General features: G+C 35.4%; 2 protein-coding genes across 2 annotated transcripts; one reads left to right on the top strand and one right to left on the bottom strand.

Moving 5' to 3' along the window:
- The first annotated feature begins 13,491 nt into the window (after nt 1-13,491).
- LOC134848665 (zinc finger protein sens-like) lies at nt 13,492-22,985 on the top strand. Its single transcript, XM_063866183.1, has 4 exons — nt 13,492-14,152; nt 18,400-18,762; nt 18,919-19,878; nt 20,602-22,985. Exons 1-4 carry the CDS (start codon nt 14,134-14,136, stop codon nt 20,814-20,816), a joined length of 1,557 nt encoding a protein of 518 aa, XP_063722253.1. The 5' UTR covers nt 13,492-14,133; the 3' UTR covers nt 20,817-22,985.
- Nucleotides 14,570-18,148, bottom strand: LOC134848451 (stAR-related lipid transfer protein 7, mitochondrial-like). The gene is made up of 3 exons (XM_063865916.1): nt 17,621-18,148; nt 16,547-16,843; nt 14,570-15,343 (listed from the first exon to the last, which is right to left on the bottom strand). Exons 1-3 carry the CDS (start codon nt 18,127-18,129, stop codon nt 14,623-14,625), a joined length of 1,527 nt encoding a protein of 508 aa, XP_063721986.1. The 5' UTR covers nt 18,130-18,148; the 3' UTR covers nt 14,570-14,622.
- Nucleotides 22,986-23,187: the final 202 nt, after the last annotated feature.

Genomic DNA, 23,187 nt, shown 5'->3' with positions numbered 1-23,187 from the left:
CAAGGATTGGCCGGGACTCGAACCAGACCATAGGGCGCAAAGGCGACGTCTTTACATCTATATCAAAAGAGAAGAAACCTGGAAGTTGTTAACTTCAAAAAAAATGCAAGTTCAATTAATTGTAAAAAAAACTTTTACGGAAAAAAACCTAGTTCCCGATTACAACACACTTGCTCTCGGCAGTAAAAAAAAAACGAAACAAGTATGCAAATTTGACTATAATTTCATGTATATATGAATTATTTTTTAAAAACGTGGTGCCTTACAATGGAACTGCTGTGATACACAGCAAAAATCATGCTATGCATCTTGGCATGGTCTAACAAAAACTGAATCTAAACTAAATCAACTAACTCAAGTTAATTTTAATAGTTTGGATCAATTCAGAAACAGATGTGGCTTCACAGAGCTGGCTCCTTCTGAAGTTGTTACAATTTAAAGTTTAAAAAAACAAAAACAGGGTTAAAAATTCAACTCAAGACAAGGCAAAATCATACATTTACTATATCATAAATAAAACTTTTTTTAAGCTCGCGAAGGACGATTTTTCGTGCATCTCAGTGCGGACATTAACAAGAGAAAACAATGAGAATCAACTGCGCATTATCCAGCAAGCAGAGGAAGATGCACTCATCGCGCACAAGCGAACAAAAGCCGAAAGGTTGCTTTAAAAATCGGAGGCAAAAAACCGGAGCTTCGCATCTTTTTCGATACAACACAAACATTATTAAAAGTATATCAAAAATGAAATATCTTGAAAAAACTATGTCTACCAAAAAATACGCATAACTCGATACAAAATCATTCTATGCAAACTGCCTAGCAAAACATTTAAATATTAAATTAGCAAAGGAACAAAAGCTAAGAATAGAAAACAAAGCCGATAAATAGACAAATTTATGATTTTATTTTTAAAATCCTGAAACTGCAATGAACAAGACTAGCGCTCGCAACTACAATGAATGTTGCTGATAGCAGAAGCAAAATCCGTGATGTTACAACTAAGCAGTTAAAACTTGAGCAGACAAACGAAAAACTGACAATTCAATTTTTACCGGAAAAAAATTTCATTGCATACAACCTAAAAAAACAAGGATTGACCGGGACTCGAACCAGACCATAGGGCGCAAAGGCGACGTCTTTACATCTGTATCAAAAGAGAAGAAACCTGGAAGTTGTTAAGTTTCAAGAAAAAAAAGCAAGTTCAATTACTTGTAGAAAAAAAAACATTTACGGAAAAAAACCTAGTTCCCGATTAAAGACACTTGCTCTCGGTAGTAAAAAAAAAACGAAACAAGTATGCAAATTTGACTATAATGACGTGTATATATGAATTATTTTTTTAAAACGTGGTACCTTACAATGGAACTGCTGTGATACACAGCAAAAATCATGCTATGCAATTTGGCATGGTCTAACAAAAAGACAATGAAGCAATTTGGCGTAATGTATTAAAATGAACGAGCAATTTCCAAAATAATTTCAAAAAAAGCCTACGGGAATTGAACCAAGCCTCGAGCCACAAATATTAGCCACAAAAAATCTGATAAAACAAATGCGGATAAAATACATAAGTTTTACACAGATATTCAAAATGAGCAGTTTTATGTGGAATAGTTTAGAAAACGTAAACATTACACCAGATACTAAGGCGGCTTTTTAAGCAAGCAAATGAAGTGATGATAATTAAAAGGAGCTTAGAAATGAAACACAAGCAAAGCTGCGTTTGCCAAATACAAGCAAAAAACGGCAAAAATGGAGCTCTAAAAACAAAGCAATAAAAACATCAATAAACGACAAAAGAAATACGAGATTCGAACTCAGGCCTTTGCACCAAGAGTCACTTGCCTTAATTATTTAGCCATGGTACTTTGCCTTAAACTATTTTTACACATTCTCTAACCATAGACATCATGCAGCAAAAAATGCGCTTTGATAAAGCGGAAATATCTAGATCATGTGCTATAAAATCAACGCATCAGTTTTTACTAAACTTTGCACCAATCTGCCTGATCTGCGTTCAAAAAAGTTATCTAAGAACACAACACTAGGCTTATAACCCCTCGCTTGTGTAAAGCACGTCATCAATCGCAATAACCCTGAGCGACAGTAATTGAAAACCGGGTTGATTTGACGATTTGCTTCAAGCTAAATTTTAAATGATTGATAGACTTTACGTTTTTGCAATTGAATCAAGCCATTAAATTAAAATTGACAATTTAAAAATCCAGATCACGCACTGTAAAATTAACGCATCAGTTTATTCAAAACTTTGCACCAATCTGCCTGATCTGCGTTCAAAAAAGTTATCTAACAACACAACACTATGCTTATAACCCCTCGCTTGTGTAAAGCACGTCATCGATCGCAATAACCCTGAGCGACAGTAATTGAAAACCGGGTTGATTTGATTTGCTTCTAGCTAAATTTTAAATGATTGATAGACTTTACGTTTTTGCAATTGAATCAAGTCATTAAATTAAAATTGACAGTTTAAAAATCCAGATCACGCACTGTAAAATTAACGCATCAGTTTGTTCAAAACTTTGCACCAATCTGCCTGATCTGCGTTCAAAACAAGTTATCTAACAATGAACAATGCAACACTATGCTTATAACCCCTCGCATGTGTAAAGCACGTCATCGATCGCAAAACCCTTGAGCGACAGTAATTGAAAATCGGGTTGATTTGACTATTTGCTTCAAGCTAAATTTTTAAACGATTGATAGACTTTACGTTTTTTCAATTGAATCAAGCCATTAAATTAAAATTGACAATTTAAAAATCTCGCTTCACAAAACATGAAAAATGAATTCAGAGTTTTGCGTTCAAAGACAAGCGTTCTTCACAAAAATTAAATGGAATTTTTTTTAATTGCTTGCACGTTCACATTCCCACGCTTCAGCCAATTAAATTCAAGATTTTTCAGGGGTTTTATCGAAGAGCTGTAAAGCTCAATGGAAGCCCTTGCTGTGTTCTGCTCTTTACATATTTTGTAATGTATACAATAATTTTGTGCCAACACATCTAAATGAGCTCATGTTCAACGAATCGATTCAAATCATCTTTCTGAAAGGATCTTTTTCAGTTTCTTTCCTAATTTTGCTCGCATAAAAACTTTAAAATGATACCTTTTTATTTTTGAGTTCTTTGACCGCTTTGCAAATAGATAGAGTAACAATGAAAGAGCCGTTCAAATTATTCTTCAGCGTCTGGTTAACAGATGATCCAACCTTATGATATTTTTCATTTTCCCCACACAGCAACTTTTCTTTCTTGTACTAGTCTTACATGCTGATAAGGCTAAATGCGTAATATTACACCCTAAAGTATGTATAAAAATGGGCTCTCTAGTTCATCATGCTTAAAAATCATTACATTACGACAATAAAAAATTGGTTTCTGAAAATTCGAAGCAAAGATAGGCGCAGAAAGGAAAAGAGCCAAGCCGATTTTAAAACAAAACTAAATCGCAATTTATTCAAATTCATACAGTTTTTGTGATATCAACTCATAAATATGTTTACTTGCAGAAAAAAAAACACTTTCTGCTCAGTCGAAATTGCAAGCTATAGTTTTTGCACAACTGAACTGAATGGCGTCTCTCGTCATTTCTCCTTCCACAGCGTGATCTCTGTCGCCAAATCCGAAACAAGTCCAAGTGAGCATGAGTCAACCGTGAGGTGACTCCAGTTTCGAGGAGCGGTCTTCAATTCACAGAGATTGCTGCTACTAGTGCTTATTTAGTGCACTGATTTCTGGAGCGGACGATCTGCATTTCAGGGACTTGAGATGGAACTCTCTCAGCTCACTCCATAATTCACGCTGCATCGGATTCAAATGGACAGCTCTCGACAATGAATTTATAGCCAACTCTCTTTCGCCAAAATTGGCTTGAGATCTTGCCAACGTTTGATACACCACTGAACACTTCGGATCAATTTTCGCCGCTTTTTCACATGCTTCGATCGCTGCAAAAAATTGACCAACTTCGTTCAAAACTTGCGCATACATTTCGAATATCTTTGCATCTGCTGCAAGTTTAAGGCTTCTTTCGAACAGCGGAAGCGATCTTTCAAACTCGGCTGACTCGGCCAGAAATATAGCTTCGGAAGAAAGTTTTGCAGCCGTGTCACTCTTGCTTATCAGCTAAATGGCAACTTGAAAAACTTCGAGAATACATTGAGATTCATTTGTTTTCTAATTTTTACTATGATCAGACAGAACTAATAATTTTAAAATAAAAGCTTTTAAAATCATTGTTGAAAAAAATCAGTCTTTATACTTGAAAACACTTAATCGATTTATATCTGCGACCTGATATATATATGAAATTTACGTTTGCGGCCTGATATACATATGACTTTTTTCTGGTGTGCGGTGGGGTGGGGTTACTCGAACTGTATTCTTACAGAAGATCAAGCGTTGCCATCGGATAATATAGTTTTATACTATTCAAGTCTGAGTATGGGAACACAGCGTTGAGTGGCTACATTTTGCATCAAAAGAACATAATGTTTCAGGATTTTTGAAAAATTGTCTACAAAGGGCGCGTTATGCTACACAAATTTTTCGCGAGTTAACAGGTCCACTTTATTAGGAGGTGAATTATCAGTAAAAACAATATATTTTTTGTTTGTGTTGTTCCGACCATTGAAAATGGAGAGGAACTTTGTATTCGGGTGTTTTAGTTTTTTCCACGCAAAATCAGATAACGCAAATAATCATCAGACTGGACGGGTGATATTGAAGAACTTTCAGTCGTAACTCAAACATCAAAAAATTTCGAAAAAATGTTCCACGTTTCGAGAAAAACCGGTCTGAAATTTTTGATTTTTCGTCTAAATTCGATCTAGTAAAGCGAGTGAGCACGCTATTTTATGCTTAATTTAGGCCCTTTACAATGGCTTATTTATGCTTATTTTTTATTTGAGTCGAGTAATTTACTTTTTGATTATTTTTAATGCCATTTTTTTGAATGATTTTTTCGTTTTTCTTGTCATTTTTCCTCAAAATTTGTTGTCCTGTTTGTCTATAATACTATGACTGTCGAATATGACTAAATTATAGTTTGATGTCAGATCTTTTTTTAGCACCTTACAAAGCATAAAACTACACTAATTTGAAAAAAAAAACTGTTTTTCTAGTAGGTTTTTAAGACTATGGTCGGAACATTTTGTGCTACTTGCACGTAACTGGCTATCCTTGTTTTTATTTAGTTTTTCCTGTTATCAATTTCAAAATTGATAATAGCGTGTTCAATAAATTTGTTTGTCACCAGGGTACGCTCCAAGGGAGTTTCTATCAAACCTTTAGCGTATCCACACTCAACTTTCTGCAATTCATACGATTTGTCGATAAAACAAAATTTTTGTAATCTCTGAAATTGTTTTTTTTTCTGTCATGTTGAGTGAAAGAAATTCTTCCACTTTTTCTTCTTTTTTGAAACAACAAGTTTGAAAAAGTGAGTCTAGTTACCAAGACTGAAACGCGGAGAATACGAATGCTGACATTAATTTTCTATTACTTTCTAACTTTCCCCACTTTTCAAACAGACAATGTGAATTAGTCTTGAAACTGTCAATAAAAACGATAAAAATTATTATATCTAAATATTTCGGTATACTTCTTTCATTAGCTCCAAGTTGCTATTTACTGCATCTTTCGCAAGTAGAGGCATCTTTGAACTTGAGGTTCGTTGCTTCTTAGAAAAACTGGTTTTAATTTTTGAAGAACTACTTTGCTCTTGCTCCTCGTCTGAAGTCGATAATTGCTGCTCAGACTCATCAAACGCGCTAAATACATTCGGTCTCATGGCCAAGCAATTTTTGCGCTTCCATTTAAGTGAAGTCATGGTTCTAAAAGGGAAAAGAACACTTTCACACTCATAAACAGAGAGTTACGAATAGAATCATCATGCCAGATTATACAACAGTTAGACCAACTTTGAGGCAAAAATCAAGTGAAAAAGATAAGTCGCAGAAAGTATACCCATTTGTTGGACCAAAAAATTAGCTATAAAAATTTAAACACTCAATTTTTAAACCTTAACACTATCTGTCGAAACTTTTTTTCGTCAATTTAGTTTAAGGTTATTTGAATTGAGTTTCCGAGTCCGAGGTATCCTAAAACAATATAAAACCCCTATTTTACCAAACATTTTGAATTGCCGGCTAAATTTTGACAAACAAACAGGCCAAAATTCATATTTTAGGGAACTTTATGGAAGGTTTTGAACAGATTCGCGTTTTTCCGATGCACGCTCCTTATTCAAAATTACCAAATATTGGTACCAAAAAAAAAACTTTTACAAAATTGTTTAGCGGCCAGTAAGCCATACCTTCGCATTGCTAGAACATCGAAATATGTTTTTTCTTTTTCTGAAGATGATATTACAGATGATGGAAAACAACCGATAACATTTCTTTGAGTAATCACACAGTTCTGTTTTTGGATGGAGTTTTCTTCCTATCTGTTTCTTTTTCAGCACGTTGGTTACTTTTTCACTGAGCTTTTTTGGTTCCTTTTCTTCGATATTGATAATATTCAGTTTCTCGGATAAACTGTTTTACAAGGATAGCCGGTTACTGTGCAAGTAGCACAGAATGTTCCGACCATAGTCTTAAAAATACAAAAAAAAGTTTATTCTAGAAACAAGGCATATTCGACAGTCAAATTAAAATAGACGAATTGGAAAACAGTTTTTGTATAAAAATGAATAGAAAACGAAAAGAATCCTTAAAAATCAAAAACAAATTTTCAAAATTTTTTATAAACTTTTTTGATGAAACTTTTCAAATTTTGAAAAAAAAAGTTTGAAAGTTTTTGATTCACAAAATGGCGCGTTAACTCCAAAAACTAACTTTACTTGTGTAAAACTTAGTTTTCACGGCTTAATTAATGATACATTAGCTATTGCAGGCCTGCTTGCTCGAATTAAAACGAATCATTAAAAATTTTGAACAGATCTTTCTCGACACTGATTATTTGTGGTACCTGATTTTGCGTGGAAACAAAAAAGGAAAAAATTGAAACATACCCAAATACAAAGTTGCTCCTCATTTTCAATGGTCGGAACAATAAGAGATCTTTGCTGTCCCTTGAATCAGATATGTACAAATATTTTGCAGCTAGATTACATTTATGGATTATGAGCAAAATGGGTTAAATAGATCCAAAAAAAATCACAGACAAACTTTATTTCTTTGCAAACAGCTTGATATATTCAACGTGATATAAAAATTACAATAAGACTGATGCTTCGATAATTGAAAATTTAAGAGAAACATCACAAAGCTTTTCTTTTATTTCAGACACATTGCAGCGTCAAGATTGTAGTTTGAGAGGGAAATTTTGACAATGCAAGCCTTTTTACGTGCTGAGTCACAGAGAGGCGAAGCGGAACTGCGATAAACACAAATAAACAAAAATTTAAGTCGAAAAAAAATGTTGAAAAACAAATTGGTGAACCAAAAGTTCGTATGTCTCGATAAAAGATATTTGAGGCCAAGCTAAAGCTGGAGGAAGCTATTTGATCATTTTGTTTTGGTGATTAAGACACTGGTTAATTTCAAACAATGACTTAGCCCAAAACCTTGATTGTTTCTCTACTAAATAAGAGAGACGAGTAAATTTTTGAGAAAAAATTAAGGAGTTGCCGTTTCTGTAAGAAAACTCTCGCAAAAAGTTCTTTCGAATGAACTGATGATCTCAGATTTGATATGGTAGTTTCTTAGAAAGTTTCAACAACAAACGGCCAAAAATTCAAAAATCTGACTTTCCGAATCCATAACTAATAACTTTTTTCTGCAAAAAGAAGGTACTGGTCGCTTAAGCAAAGAAGATTCTCAAAACCGGGTTTCTCTATAGAATACTTGATCTAACAATTGGCAGGGTAGTTTTCGAGAAAAATCAAAAAGTTTCTAAAGAAGGTCAACAAACCAAAAATTCCGAGAATCATAGCATTTTTGATAAATAATTTTGGGCGTAACCCCTTATGCAGAAGACATTCACACAATCTGTTATTTCGATTGAACGCCAAAGCTCAGGTTTGTTAGGTTATTTTTCGAGAGAAGTCAAATATTTTTAAAAACGGTAAAGAAAATTATTGACTTTTCTGAGGGCCATAACTTAAGTGTAAGAAAAAATGGGCGGAGTCGATTTTGCAATAACCCGTTATTTCGATTGAACTCAGATTTGGTGGGGTAGGTGGGTGACACTTCTTTTGACCAATTTTGGCATTCGAAACAAAAGTTGAACAAAAAAGAATAGTCTAAATTACAAAGCTCGAACTAGAGTTTTGGGGCGGCGATAGTTCACATGGCACCTTCCCTTAAAAAGCACAAAAAATTGAACCGAAAAAATTTATCTGTGGTCGGAATAATCAGCAATAATTGGAAAGCAGTCGGCTCAACTTATTTAATCATGTTAACGTTTTACTGAGACAGTGAGACCGACTCAAAGATGGAAAAAAACACTCCAAAAACACCAAAACAAAAGTCATGAATCCTAAAACGACATTTTTCAGAAAAAAAGTTCAAATGAATATGTTAAAATTTTGATTTTCTCTGGGATTTAAAATCAGAAGCCAATCAAATGAACTACAATGCTTGGGTCGACTAGACTGCGGGAGGCTGATTTGTTCAGCTTAGTCGGGGGGTCTTGATTTAATTTGAAAACGGTCTCAACATTCGGCTGGGGAAATTACAGAGTGAAAAGGGAGGAATATCATAATAAATTTTCCGTCAGTCAGATTGAATCGAAAATATATTACAGATTCCCACTGTGATCGGTGCATTTGTAGCCACAGGGCTTGTATTGTGTTGTTGTTGTCCCTTTCAATCTAGAGGCTTTGTTTTCGATTAGAGCAATTTTGATTAAGTTAAAATCAATTTGCAAATTGGAAGAACAAGATTGTAAACAGTTGGATAATAAAAATCATTTTTTTGTTCTTAATATTTTTGGTCTATTGAACTACTTCCAAATATTAAAAAGGTCATTGAAAAAAGAATTGCATTTAAAGTTTTCAAATTTAGATTGCAAACAGCAAAAAATAGAAATATCCAATCAAAATTTAAAATGCGACCGATCAATGTCCATTCATGACATTTCATAGCCCAGCCTCCAAACCCCGCCCGGCATCCTTATCACCTATTCATGGAAATATTAATTTCCCGTATTTCATTGATTATAATGCGCATTTAATGAAGTTTGTTTCTAGCAAGGCTAATTTTCAATCCCTAAAAATATTTTGGGCGTAGCCAGAGAAGTCTATTGGGATATCAATTTCTGAATTAAACAACCAAAAAGCCATCTTTGTAATCATTTTTATACATTAACTGATTCTTATTTCAGTTTCCCCCAAATTGCCACAACAAAACCTTAGATAAGTTGCAGGTTACAACCAACTTCAAATTCATTTTGATGGGCGGGGAAGAGAGTTTAAACTATTAACTGATCAAAATTGATTTTTAGTTTGAAAATTTTCAAATTTACAATTGCACATAAAACAACAAAACTGCTCCAGCAAAATCTGAATTGGCTAACCCTTTTTTGATTTTCTCTCATAGTTTTTATGAAAAAGGATAGAGGTTTTCTAAAAAAATTTACAACCTTCATAAAATTTTCCTACCTAAGTTCTAGAACAGCTTCTGGTTGTAGGAACAATTTAATAGTATTCCCTAGAAGATGGGGCTTATTTGGACTAAACAAGGATATCTGGATTCAAGTTGAAATAATTTTTAAGCTGCAGAATACCACACGCTGCATAAGCATTATGATTTATAAAAAACTGCACATTAAACCCAAATTGGTACATCTAATCTTATGACAATATTCACAGGCCCATATCTTTATGGGGACTGAGCGACTATTAAAAGCCCTCCCAAACTTCTTGGCTGGACTCGGAATATTGACAATTTCGAGAAATCTGAGAAAAAAAGTTAATAAGATCACTGATAATATTTAGAACCAAAACCACCCGCGGTTTTATCTAAGAATTTATAGGCTTGAATTCATTACCAGTGACTACTCATGCCCGAATTCATCAAGCAGCATTTTAGAACACATGCAGCCGTCCAGGAAAACATCGATGCCACCTATTCTGAAGAGAGTTTCACACTCAATCGCTGCGCGTATTCGCTTCGATGCTTTTCAAGCAACTTGAATTCTAGTAGCCTGCAATAAATTTCGGTTGCAAAAGTGGCACCACGCGAACTGTCTTGATCGCAGCAAAGAGCTTCGCTCAGCAAAATAAAACAATATGGATGTTAGGGAAAAATACAAAAACAGATTCTCCCTAGACATAGGTCGAAACAGTAAGAGTGTGCACTGAAATATGCAGCCTACTTCGAAAAAAAAACGCATCGCATTAGAACAAAAACGCCGCTGTAATGAATATGACCAATCAATTTTCAAAACGCTTTAGCACTTAGAAAAATTATCTGTTAACCAGTCTATTACAACTGGTAACAAAAAAAGAAAGGTAAGCAAAGCAAAACTTTAAAAATTATAAGCAAAGAAAAACGCCGTAAACACACACTCACGATATTTTTACAGAGAAATGACCATCCATGTGACCTATTAAAACCCAAAAACTGATAAGAATTGAACAAAATCAAAAAAAAACAGCTGGTAACATAACGATGAACAAGAAAACCAGAAAATATATAGATTTCATCAAAAAAAAATCATGTTCAATCACTTTTCATTTCAAAGATCTTCTATAACTGACTTTTCACACAGAAGCGAAGCAAATCTTCGCACCACTTGCGATTCAGCAAAGCTATCTCAGCATGAACAGATAGCAGACAGAAATAGAGACTAAAGCAGCAAAGCAGTATTTTTTTTGAAAAAGTCGAGAAAAATTATATGTACCGAAAGTTCCATATCTTTGTCTCACTTTGTCTTGTCTTGAATAAAATTTATTTTTCAAAAGCATGCCAAAAAAGACAATTGAAATATATATAGCATATATATAGAAGTATATATATCAAAACATAGCTTAGGAAGCAAACAAAAACAAGAAAAACGAAAACAGAAATTATACAGAACCGAAGTTGATAAATTAACGCCGAAACAAACAAAGGATAGTCTTCTACTGTGCGAAAAAAAAAACAGAATGTTCCAACTAGTCTTAAAAATATTTTAAAAATTAGTGTCATTTTTTCTGTGTGGTGTGATAAAAGTATCTAAACGAAAAAGTAGAACTTAGGCATATTCGATTGTCATAGTAAAACAGGCAAATTAGACAAAAAGTTTTGTAGAACTTGACAGGAAAAGCAAAAAACTCATTAAAAAAATTTAAATTAAAAAAAAAACTTTTTTTTGCAGAAGTTTTTTGAAAATTTAACTCCCAAAATGGCGCTAAAAATTCCAAACACTAATTTTACACGAGTAAAACTAAGTTTTCACGCCTTCAAACAAACATAAATTAGCTATTTTATTAACAAGCTCGTTTTATTCGCTCGAATTTAAACCAAAAACCAAAAAAAAATTAAGTTTTTCTCGATAGCAGGCTAATAAAATTTTTAGGTCGTTCGAATCAAGACTGAAATGGCTATAATATGGAAAATCACTCAATCCATTCCGATGATTATTTGTAGTAGCTGATTTTACGAGGAAAACAATAAAAGAAAAAACTAAAACACATGAATACAAAGTTCTTCTCCATTTCAAAGGTCGGAATGAAAAACATTGAAAAGAACGGGTATTTAAAATGCAAACATGCTCAAGCTATGTCTGTTGAATTACGAAAGTGCAGATTTGATGGAGCAAAAAATTTTAAATTAAAAAAAAAATCCGCTTTAAAATCTAATAACTCAAAGACACCTACCAACGGGGCGTTAGAACAGGTATTTAGAATTTTCAACCATAGAAAAGAGTCCGTGCTTCGAGAACTAAGCCGACAAAAAGAAACAGACCGAAGAAGGTCCAAAAAAACTGAAATTTTCTTGTTTGCAAAAACAGGTCCCGGCCGGATTCGAACCACAAGCCTCTGACGTCTATTCAAGCAAGTGTCTTATTATGCAGTAAGTTGAAACAATTTGACGTGCGAAATCTTGTGAACAAAATTATCTACATCAAATGAACATGATGCATCACTTGAAGGCATACGACGTGTATCTGGGTAGCTAATTTTCCCAGAAAAAAAACTGAATAGGGGCTGCTACGGACCACAGATCTAGGGCAATTCAATATTGCGCAAACAACGACATGTGTAAAGCACTGACAGAAAATTCAGCCTTTAGGAACCCTTTTAACCCGCTACTGTTTCGTAGCATCTGCAATATCTGCTTTACAACTCTTCCAAAATAGCCCAAAACGCCATTAAATACAATTTTGAAACCTACTAGCGCATCAGATGACCCCAAACAAATGAAAAATTGAAAAGATTTTTAAAATCATTAAATAAGCTGTCACAATTTCTTATCTTGACCGTGAAAAGTTGAAGAGATTTTTTTCATCAATAAATTAGCTGTCTTAATTTCTGAACTCAAAACTTTCAAACTTCTAAAAAACCAGCAACTTAAAATTTCTGGTAACCTGCCAAAAATTTTCAAAGAATAAAAGACTATAGGGCTACTATAAGTTTTAAGCAGAAATCTCCATATCAACCGAAACCTGTTCATAAATCAGCAATAAACTTCGCAAAAACATGGAGACCCAAAAATATTTGACTTATGAAGAAGGCGGCGTGGATTATCTAGCGTTTCACGAGAGCTCAAAAAATATCTTTGTCGACCCGACCTGTTGTATTTTTTCGAAAAACTGCTCTCTCCCAACTGGAAATCCTATATTCGCTCTTGATAAAAAAGGGTTACATTTGATTTCGGGGCCAACCAAACGCTTTAAATTGGGTCAGTCAACCAGAAGTCTTTTAGAGGATATTTTCGAAGTAACCCAGTCATTTTAAACTATGAATCAATGTACAGAATTAATTCGGGTATCTTATTTAAAAAAAAAACAACAAAGAGTTTTTTCAGCACTCAAATCTTCGACAATCACTCAAATTATGAATCGACACATGTTTGCAAATTGAGAAGCAATTTTAAAGCTGAGAAAAACAATTTCAAGCAGGGGGAATCTAATTAAATAACGTATACTTGTTGCTTTTGAAACCAAAGCAACTTTTCCCAGGCGATGATCGATGAAATTGGAAAAGCAGAAAAGTAAATTAAAATTGCAAATTTAACATATGGACTTCAATGGTTTTAAAAGCTGGAGGAGTAATGAATGAAAAGAAGCTATTCTCTTTATTATCAAAAAAAACTCAGCTCCTCTCAATTGATTTTCATTTACTGTCCATATTAATTTTCTAATTCAACCCCCCACAACACATCACAACAAAACACTCGTATGCAATCTTAGCCCAGTCGAGTCGAGGAAAATGAAAACAATTCCAAAAACAATACTCTGTTCAAAGACTAAAAAGAGGGCAGATTAATTTGAACAGCAGTTGATTACCCAGCTAATTTAGTCGCCCAAAAGACTTATTTTAAATCCCCAAAAAATGAAACAAAAATTTAATTCTAGCATCAACAACTCAATTATCTTTGGGATAAATTTGGCTTCAAAACTTGAATTCATTTTTGAAAAAAAAAAATCAAAACTTACTAAAATTTTTATAACATATAAATAAATTGCAAATAAAAAGATGCAATTAATTGCAACACTAGTTGACCCGGATGTTCTATTGACTTTGATTTCCTTTCTTACATATGTTATTCCCATTCGTTGCATCTCTACAGATCTGCCACTTGACTACAGCTTGTTTCCTCCTCTAATATTCTCCGCTACTCTGATTGGCTAATCGCAGTCTTCAAAGCGACCCTCCACCTTTTCAACGGGATCAAATCTTGAGGAAGAAAAACTTTTTCCCAGTTCACTTCATTCGCAAGATCAATTTTATTGGCCATTAGCTGTTAGCAATCGAGCAAAAGTCATAAATCTATTAACTACAAATACCGGGCAATCGGGACTTAAAAATTTTATTGCAAACTTCAAAAGAGAGCTCGCACCTCTAGTAAATAAAATAATTAAATTATTTTGTTTTTAAAGCTTTTCAAAACAATCAAAAACTAATAAGATTGAACAATTTGAAAATCGGCAGAAAACGCGGAAATTTTTACACCATGGACCTGACTTCTAAAAGTAAGTACAAGTTTTTGTTGTTAATGTTCAACTAATAGAATGATTCACCCTCAAATAAGAAAAGTTTTTTTTTTCGTCGGCCAATTACATTGATTTTCCGCGCTATTGACTTTTTTGCGCACAGATCCTGTTCGTTCACAGTTAGTTTATATTGTCCCTGAAGGCGCATTTGGAAACTTTTTAAGGTCATTCAGTCAAAAACTGATGTTGTAACATAGAACCAAAAAGGGGAGCGGGGTCGAATCCCTGGGGGGGAGGGGGGGGGGGGGGAGTGAGGGGGGCTAAGCAACGCCTCTCAAACCCGCCAATAACCTGATGAAAGCAAACAAGCTTGAGAAAAACACTCAAAAATTCCTCGATCCTTATTGAGGATCCTTATCAACAAAACGATCCTCGAGCCCTATTGAACAAAACATATTTTGTTATTTTTCCTCTGATATACAATTGTACGTAGACAAAAATAAAACCTATTAGTCCATAAAATTATCTTTATCTGATATTCTTTCAAAAATGAATTTGTTTTTCCATACAAAACTATTTAGTTTTTTGTACATCGGTTTTAATTCATGTTTTATGCTCTTTGGAACACCTTCAAGTTTTTCCGCAACTAATTCTGTCGATTTGGCAATTATTTCGTCAATTTTTGAAGGCACTTGGTCGGAAAAATCATCCGATTTGTTAGCACTTTGAACAGACGAGTGGTCGGTCGCTTCCGTGATGAACATTTTACTCCTGAAATCATTTCCTCCGCGTGGTTTTGATTTACTTTCATCTTTCCTTTTTCGGAAATTTCTGCGAACTTGTGGGTCAATCGAATACTCTTCGTACGCCTCAATGCAGGACTGTTTGTCTGAGGCAAAAACAACTTTGGCAGCCGTTCCTAACTGGTTCATGAGACGCGGAATCCCGTCTGAAGTGGCCATGGTAACAATTTTATTCGGCAGCACTATTTGAGGATCGTCCACATAGCACAACACATACTCGAACCCCAAATCAGAAGTCGATTTTGCTCCATCAATTGGGCTGATGACAAATGAGGAGTAGTATGTCTTCACATGGACTGCGTCTTTGGGACAACTCGCTTCTAGTGATTTGGGGTCTGAGTGGTGTTGCTGATGGTGATTGTTGTTGTTTTTGCTGATGATGACAAAGACTTCGTCTTCTGGTATATAGGCTCCTCTTCGGAAGTACCTAAAAACAATTCAGATATGATTAACTTTTAGAAATTATCAGGGTCTTCTCTTTCAAACATTTCTGCTTAATCTCAAATTCATTCGCAATTGTTGTATTCAAAATGCATTTGTTGAAACCTTTTTTCAACGCTATGGATCTTGCTCGTTTGAGATTTAAGTCCATTACTGATTTAGAACTGGATTGATTCAAATGTAGCAGATTACGTCATAATAATATGCTTCTCTCATGTAATCTCACAATCTACATGTAATTTCGAAAGATAGCCCTAGTTGTAATGATTCAAAGATTTCGGCCGACAAAACCTGCATAATTGACCCTGTTTTTCAATCAGAGCAATTAACACTATTTCTGTGTAGTTTGAAATTCAAATTTTATCACTACTAGACATCTGACCCAGTTTAAAAGTAGAACAACCTTCCAATCTGCCCACACCGACAAAGACAACCTCGTGGAAAATAATTATACGATATTCCCCCCCCCCCCCCTAAAGAGTTTCCCCAAAAAATCGCACGCAATTCTTAAGCAGGAGACCAACAGTAGTTCTCCAAGAAGCGCTGAGCAGCTCGTACGCAATTCCTTTCCCTCTTCGATAAATCGTCATAGCTCAAAATCTCAACTCAATTTAAAGTCAAAGATTGGGAAGTCAAATTTTTGGGATCCAGCAGTATGATTAAGCTAATCATTTCGTTTTTGAGAAGCGGTTGCTTCGGCACTAGTTCGGGGCTCCTTCAAAAATATTGAGATACAATATTTCAACAAGGATAACCGGTTGGCACAGTATGTTCCGACCGACCAAACTGATTTAAAAGAAATTCAAAAATTCGAAAAAAAAAATTTAAAGCGAAAAGTATTTTTTAAGCAAATTTGTCTACATTTCCGGTTATTTATTTATCTCGAAAAGGCAACTGATTAAGATAATAAACTCAAGAAGCAGCGGTAACTGTAGCTTGAATAGCATTAAAAATGTAGTAGAACTTTAGGATGTTAGCCTCTCTTCAAATTTCGTCTAATTTAGTCTTAAATAGAAAAAATTTCTCACTAGTTATTCTCGAAACTGAGACAACTGTTTTGATTATATACTTATAGAAACCGAATCACGACTGAAAGGTCGGTAATATTATATTATAGCACATTCGAGCCATTTGCTGGAATCTCGTTCGCAGCCCTGAGTTCTTTATTTGTTTCCTGAGTTTAACCAACCTGTAGAGCCTGCACTTGAGAGGAAAAGGGAATGAATGGACCCACAACACATCGTCGAACCCCTTAATGCAATTGGTCTCCGTTTCCACGTCCACTTCCACTTCTTCACAAGAAGCCTCCTCGTTGTTCTCTACCCTGAGTGGTGGTTTTGGAGAGGAGTTCGGGAATGAGTGGTTTAGACAGACTGGGTTCGAAGTGAGAACTTTGACGTATTTGTCCGACTGTTTCCTCATTTCGTCCTCGAACTGCACTTTGAAGAAGGCAGATGAGGCGATGTTTTCTATCCTCCCGTAGCATCTAGATACAGCATAACATACATTAAACAATTTTTAAAACAAAGCTCACAATCTTGAAAAAACACACAAACATAACTAATCAATACAGGAGTAGCCGGTAGCTGTGTAGCATTTAGCGCAAAATGTTCCAACCATATTTAACAAAAATATATATAATTCAAGAGTCAAATATTTTTCAAATTTAGGCCGTTTTCATTTCATTATCACTGAGGATGTAGGACCTAAAAACGCTCAGAGCATTAGTATCTGTTCTTCATTGACATTTGTCTTTGAATCACAAAACAAAAAATACAAAAATGTCAAACGCAATGTTGAATTGTTTCATTTTTTACAATATTTCTTTGATTTTTTTTTGTTTATTGAAAACCAAGGAATATCTACACGAAAAATTTAATGAGAAATAATAAGATATACATGAGAAATAATAGAAGCTCGTTTTCCCATTAAATTTCTATTTTCTTATCAGTTTTTCTCGACACTGGGAAAACTTTTAGAAAAAATTTTTATGTCGCTCGAATCACGACAGAGAGGGATTTATTATGACATATCACTCAACTTATTGTGATAGTTATTTGGGGAACCTGATTTTGCGTGGGAAACAAAGACATAAAAATACTAAACACACCCAAAAGTGGTAGAAACTTTATTGACTGACATGCCATCATAACGTCAGAATAGCTGCGTAAGATTTTTATACAGCAAGACTGTTTGTAAGTATTGAAATCGAGCACATTTTTTCTTCGAAACGCTCTTTTGACATCCTAGATCAATTTCTAACCTGTAGTAGATCAATGAAGAATCAGGCACTTGTTTTCTCCAAATTTTCATATCTTCTTTGTCCATTATCAAGTCCCAGTCGTCGTCTTTTCCTTTTTTCTCTTTGACTGCTTTTCCAGAATCCGCATCATTCTCCTCTCCCCCCTTTTTTCTCATCGTATCCTTCACTTCTTGAAAAGTATTCACACACGCTTTCATTTCTTCAACCGACAGCAACTCATCTGCCAATCTCATTTTCAACGTTTCAAGGTCACTTTCTGCAAGTTCTTCGGCGTGCACAAAACCAGTTGGCAAGAAAGGAGTTGTTGCAGTTAGGGCGATCAACTGTCTTTTCGGAGGTAGAAACTTTGAAATGGGAATTCTTCGAAAGTGGCTCCAGGCTAAAGTCGAGCGTCGGTATAAAATCTTGAAAATAGTCGGCCATTTAGAGCATCTCCTTGCCGAATTTTGTGCAAGTTTATGGAGGCGAAAACCAGCAGCTAGATACTCTCGTATCATACGGTCTAGCATCTCTCACATTCTTTCTTAAAAACAAAGTTAGCTCATTCTAAGAAATACAAGAGAGAGACTGCTGTCTTCTGGGAGTCTGCAATCATAATACATTCGCTGCATTTCCATTCACAATTAATACAACTACTTACCTCCCCCATCCTCCTATTATTATGATGATCACCGAATCAGAAGGAAAAAGGAGGGTATTTTTAGTCAAATAATCACGCATTTTTCCACTATCAACCATCATTATCAAATCATTTTAATTCAACATCCAATTTTGTTTAGGAAGTGGAATTTGGCAGCCTCATATCGATGAATCTGAAGGCGTGCAAACTAAATCGGATCCAGCAGCGCAAGATAAAGCACACAGCTTGGAAGTTTCGGCGAAAATGGACACGCTTCGATTGATATCCAAACTCGGCACTGGCACGCTACTCAAATCCACAGATGATTCCACATTGATTCCGAATAAGAACTCAGATGACTCGGCGAGGAAAGTTAATTCACAGTTGGAAAGAGGATCAATAACAGATGCAATGAGAAGTAATCTGACGGGGGCAAATCAATGCAAAAGCAGCTTCAATAATTGTCCCCAACTATTTTCGCCACACATCAGACAAGAACAAATGATTCAGCAGCTTCTAAAAGGTTTATAACATTTTCAATTTCTTGTCATTCTCATTATTCTTATTTTGCCACAAATCCGATAATTAAGGCCAATTTTTGACATCAAGTCGCAGAACTTAGATTGTAAATAACTTTTTTTTCACCAAAAAAAACTTCAGCTTTTTGATTGTTTTTCAGCAAATAACGCCCTGGGAACCCTCGGTGGTTTCAACAAACCATCCCTAGCTCAATCAGCATCCCAACAGTCTTTGAAAACTAAGTGTGCAGACATGCAAATGAATAATCATCCATCAAGCATTACGCATAACCACAGAAGCCGACAGTCAACAGCAGAAAACAGTAGTCAACTTCGTTTAACCGCTGAACTGTTTAAACTCAACTCCAGTATAAGCAACAACCAGCTAACGAGCATTCCTCAAGCACCTCTGAGTTTCCCCCAAATCAAATCTTTCAACCACTTGCACCAATGGCAACAACTTCTTTCATCCAATGCCATCAAACCCTCGAATCATATTCAAAACCAATTGACACTAACCGAGATAGCAAACCTCAATTCGCAGCAGATGAATAATCAGAACATTCTGGCTCAAATTCAGAGAAACCAGTTCGTAAATGCCGAAGTTCAGAGACAATTATACGCATTAAACAAATCAGTTCTAGATCGTTCGAAGATGCAGACAAGGCAGCCAGTACTAGGCAGCCAGTTTTTGCATCCTGAAATCGCATCATTTCTGATGCTTCAGAACTTAAGCGCCAACAATAGATCAGATTCATTGCAACAGTTGGAACAAAACAGTCGGAAACGGAGTTTTGACGACCTGATTGGTGCTGCATCATCAATGACATCTGCTTCCCACAATGAAATCAGTCCATCAGGCAGTGAGACTTCCTCAAAGTCCGGGGGATCCGTGGTGGGAGAGGTAGGGGGTGCGCTGAACCTCGTGATCGGAGGGGGAGGAGCAGGAGGTGGAAGCGGGGGCTATGACTGCAAAGAGTGCGGCAAGTGTTTTCGGAGGTCCTCGACCTTGTCCACTCATATGATGATCCACTCCAACACTAGGCCATACCCGTGTCCATACTGTGGGAAAAGATTCCACCAGAAGTCAGACATGAAGAAACACACATACACGCACACAGGTAACATAAAAAATAACAATGCTCCACAATTTAGATGTTGAAAGGCTCATGCGTGCAAAACAAATTGCACAAATAATTTAAAAAAATTGATTCCATCATTGTTTTCCTTCATCCCTATATACATGTATTAACTAAACCAAAGATGCAATGTAACCAAGGAAGGGAGGATGGCTTACTGAAAAGTTGATCTTTCAATCTTAGCTTCAAATATTTTCAACATCAGTCAAATACATCAACCCATTTGCTGTTTTTCAGAACAAGTGCAAAACAAATTTTTCTAAATGTTAATTTTTTCTAAATGTTAATTTTTTCTAAATGTTTATTCTCGTTGTGACTAAAAAGTGAACTGAAGTTATAAAATAAACAAAGCAGCAAAACAAATGGAAAATATTTAATTATAGAAAAATTAGTAGCTTTCTTATTTCATTGGGTTATAATATTCATCTATTAATAGGTAAAGAAGGAACAATCTGCACAAATAAGTGTGGTTCAAATTAATCAAGAAAACAGCTACAATACAAACAAAAGAATTGCTGGAACAACAAATAATCACACACATTTATAGGGTCTAAATAGGGTCTTTTCAGTGTTTTGGGTGAGCTAGGAAAATCAATTTAGCCGACCAAAGAGACGAATTTTTTTATAACTCCGGCCCTAAATCAACTGAATCTCAACGCAAGTCTCTGCTACAAAATCATCAAAATAATGATATTTTTTATTCAGGCGAGAAGCCTCATAAATGCAGTGTGTGTGGGAAAGCATTCAGTCAGTCCAGCAATTTGATCACACATGCTCGCAAACACACTGGCTACAAACCGTTCCAATGTTCGTTATGTCAGCGTGCATTCCAGCGGAAGGTGGATTTGAAACGACACGTAGACACCCAACATAATGGCATCAATGTGAAATTGGAACTAAATGCTGCAACCACTAATTGAGATAAAAAGGTCAACGGCTGCAGTTTTTCGAATCAAACTCAATGTGAACACGATTCGATTTCCCCTCAAATGATTTATTATAGATGACATGTATTTATTCAATTCAAAAAATATATTTATTCATGAAAGTTTTCACCTATGCACAAAAAAAAAACAGAAACATGAAGGTAACGTATTCTTGTATGAGTAAACTCTGTTCTGTTGAACACATATACTGCATTTGCATAATAGTCGATATTGTTTTCTATTAAGCCCCTGCCCAGCTCCAACCTTTCAACCTTGGACCTTTTATTCAGTCAGAGCGAGGGAAGTCATCCATTTTCCGCAGCCCGTACCACCTTGAGGAGGCGGATGACACTGGGACCCCTCCAACCATGATCGAAGCCTGATTCAAACCTACGACGTTTGTGTTAAAAGCCGCCCATCTTAACCACTCGGTCACGGCTGCTCTCAAATTATTGTTCTGAACTTACTCAAAAAATTGAAAGTAATTATATCTTAGGTTGGGTGCTTCCCACTCCAATTTGACAATTTGACACAGAAGGGTGAGGCCAGTATGTCGGAAAAAACCTGCCTGACCAAAAGCCAAAAGCAATGTCCATAAAAACTTCTCACGTTTGTCTTAGATGATGTGATGTTCAATTTTAGCAACACATTCCGAGAAACACAGTGGACAGCATTAAATTACCATACAGAGAAAATTATCAAACGTCACTTATGACGACAAAACGTGGGTAGACTATCGTTGAACTCAAGCAGCCGTGGCCGAGTGAGTATGACGCACGGCCTTTAACACGAAGGTTGCTGGTTCGCATCAGACTTCGGTCACGGTTGGAGGAGTCGAAGTTTAATCCGCCTCCTCAAGGTGGGACCGGCTAGGACAAAATGGCAACAAATCACTCTCTTCCACAGAAATAAAGCCCGAAGTAGAAATAAGAGAAAATAGAGTAAGATGAATCAAGCAAAAAATTTTGACCTATGAAGTTCAGCAAGTCCAGATTTACCACCCTCCGGAAATTAACAAAAAAAACCATTTGCCCCTGAAACGATGCAATATATGGTGACTGTGTCGATATCACCTTCGCCCACACCAATTTAGCTGAATAACCTTTTAAGCAAAAAAGACGTGAATAAGCAACAATAAAAAAGACACGTATAGAAAATCAGAAATGTCAAACTTACAAATTACAGGAATGAATCAAAAGTCTTCCAATTCTGGCAAAACTTGCTCCAGCCGGAAAAAAATTATAAGTTTCGGAAGAAAAGCTGACGAAAAAGCAGACAAACAAGTCCGATAATAAAATTCTCCCAGAAAAAAAAAACATTTTAAAAGAAAATCAACTGCTGGCCCGTACGCAACCCACAAATTTTGTGGTCTCAAGCATGAACGTAACCTTCAAACTAAACAGGCCAAATCGGTGCTTTAAAAAACTTTAAAAGCAAAAACAAACTGCAAAAAAATAGCAGATTGCGCAACTAAAAACTACAAAAATTTCTACCAAAGTCGTTAATTGACCTAAATTGCCAAAAATACATTAAAAAACTGTTTTCCAAGAATATTGACAACTTTTTATGCTTATTTTCCCCAAAATATTCCGGAGGGCTCAATAAGTTGATTAAAACTTTTCAAAAAAAAATCTCGTTAGAGCTCAACCGGTCTCATATAAAAGAATGAAGATATTAGGAAAATAAGCCGACACAATTCAAGGCGACCGAACTCAGCTCCGAAAATTTTCGCACAGATCACAGTTACATTGTAACCCTATGTAACATGCACCCATGGCATATATGCAGGTAATACACTAACCATGCTTGTGATTCACAGGTAATGAAATATACTGATTCCCATTTGATTCTTTCAGTGAAAAAAAAATCTTTACGGGCAAAAAGTGTAGTAGCCGGTTGCAACACTTTCATATCGCAAGGGTAAAAAGACACAACAGAACCAAGTTCTCTAGCTTATTAAAATTTTTCAGTCGCAACTCCAATTCCTACAAAAATTCAAAAACCTCGCACCGCGTCGAGAAAAACTGCTCCTCGAATGATTTTAAGGTTATGGTGACATTAATCTATATTCGGCCAAACTCCATTTATGGTAATTTTCACTCCCTATGTGGTACGATTTATTATTTAGTGTTTACGATATGAAAACAGTGGAAAAAAATGAAATTAGCAAAAGTGGAAAATAAAAAATCTTGTTTGCTTAAAAACACTCGATTATCTATGCTGACTTGATAAACGAGTAAATTAATCAAAATATAATTACATTAGCCTTTATCAGTATATTTAGTTAATATATCATAGACGCTGCGTCTCGCTCTATCCTCGTGTAATTGCGAGTATTTTCTTCAGCTTTTGGGGCTGCTTTCGT

This window comes from Symsagittifera roscoffensis, chromosome 6, assembly GCF_963678635.1.
Source record: "Symsagittifera roscoffensis chromosome 6, txSymRosc1.1, whole genome shotgun sequence".
In the NCBI taxonomy this organism is placed as follows: Eukaryota; Metazoa; Xenacoelomorpha; order Acoela; family Convolutidae; genus Symsagittifera; species Symsagittifera roscoffensis.
The sequence above is the reverse complement of the archived record's forward strand: the minus strand, read 5'-3'. Positions and strand labels throughout refer to the sequence as shown.

Bases quoted from the DNA above. Each gene is read 5' to 3' on its own strand.
- LOC134848451 (XM_063865916.1), bottom strand. From the start codon at position 18,129: ATGCTAGACCGTATGATACGAGAGTATCTAGCTGCTGGTTTTCGCCTC. The intron at 16,844-17,620 runs GTTAGAAATTGA...TGCTGTATCTAG, and splicing joins TCTTCATTGATCTACTACAG to ATGCTACGGGAGGATAGAAA. The intron at 15,344-16,546 runs GTTGGTTAAACT...AATTGTTTTTAG, and splicing joins CTCAAGTGCAGGCTCTACAG to GTACTTCCGAAGAGGAGCCT.
- LOC134848665 (XM_063866183.1), top strand. The intron at 18,763-18,918 runs GTTTATAACATT...ATTGTTTTTCAG, and splicing joins GATTCAGCAGCTTCTAAAAG to CAAATAACGCCCTGGGAACC. The intron at 19,879-20,601 runs GTAACATAAAAA...TTTTTTATTCAG, and splicing joins ACACACATACACGCACACAG to GCGAGAAGCCTCATAAATGC.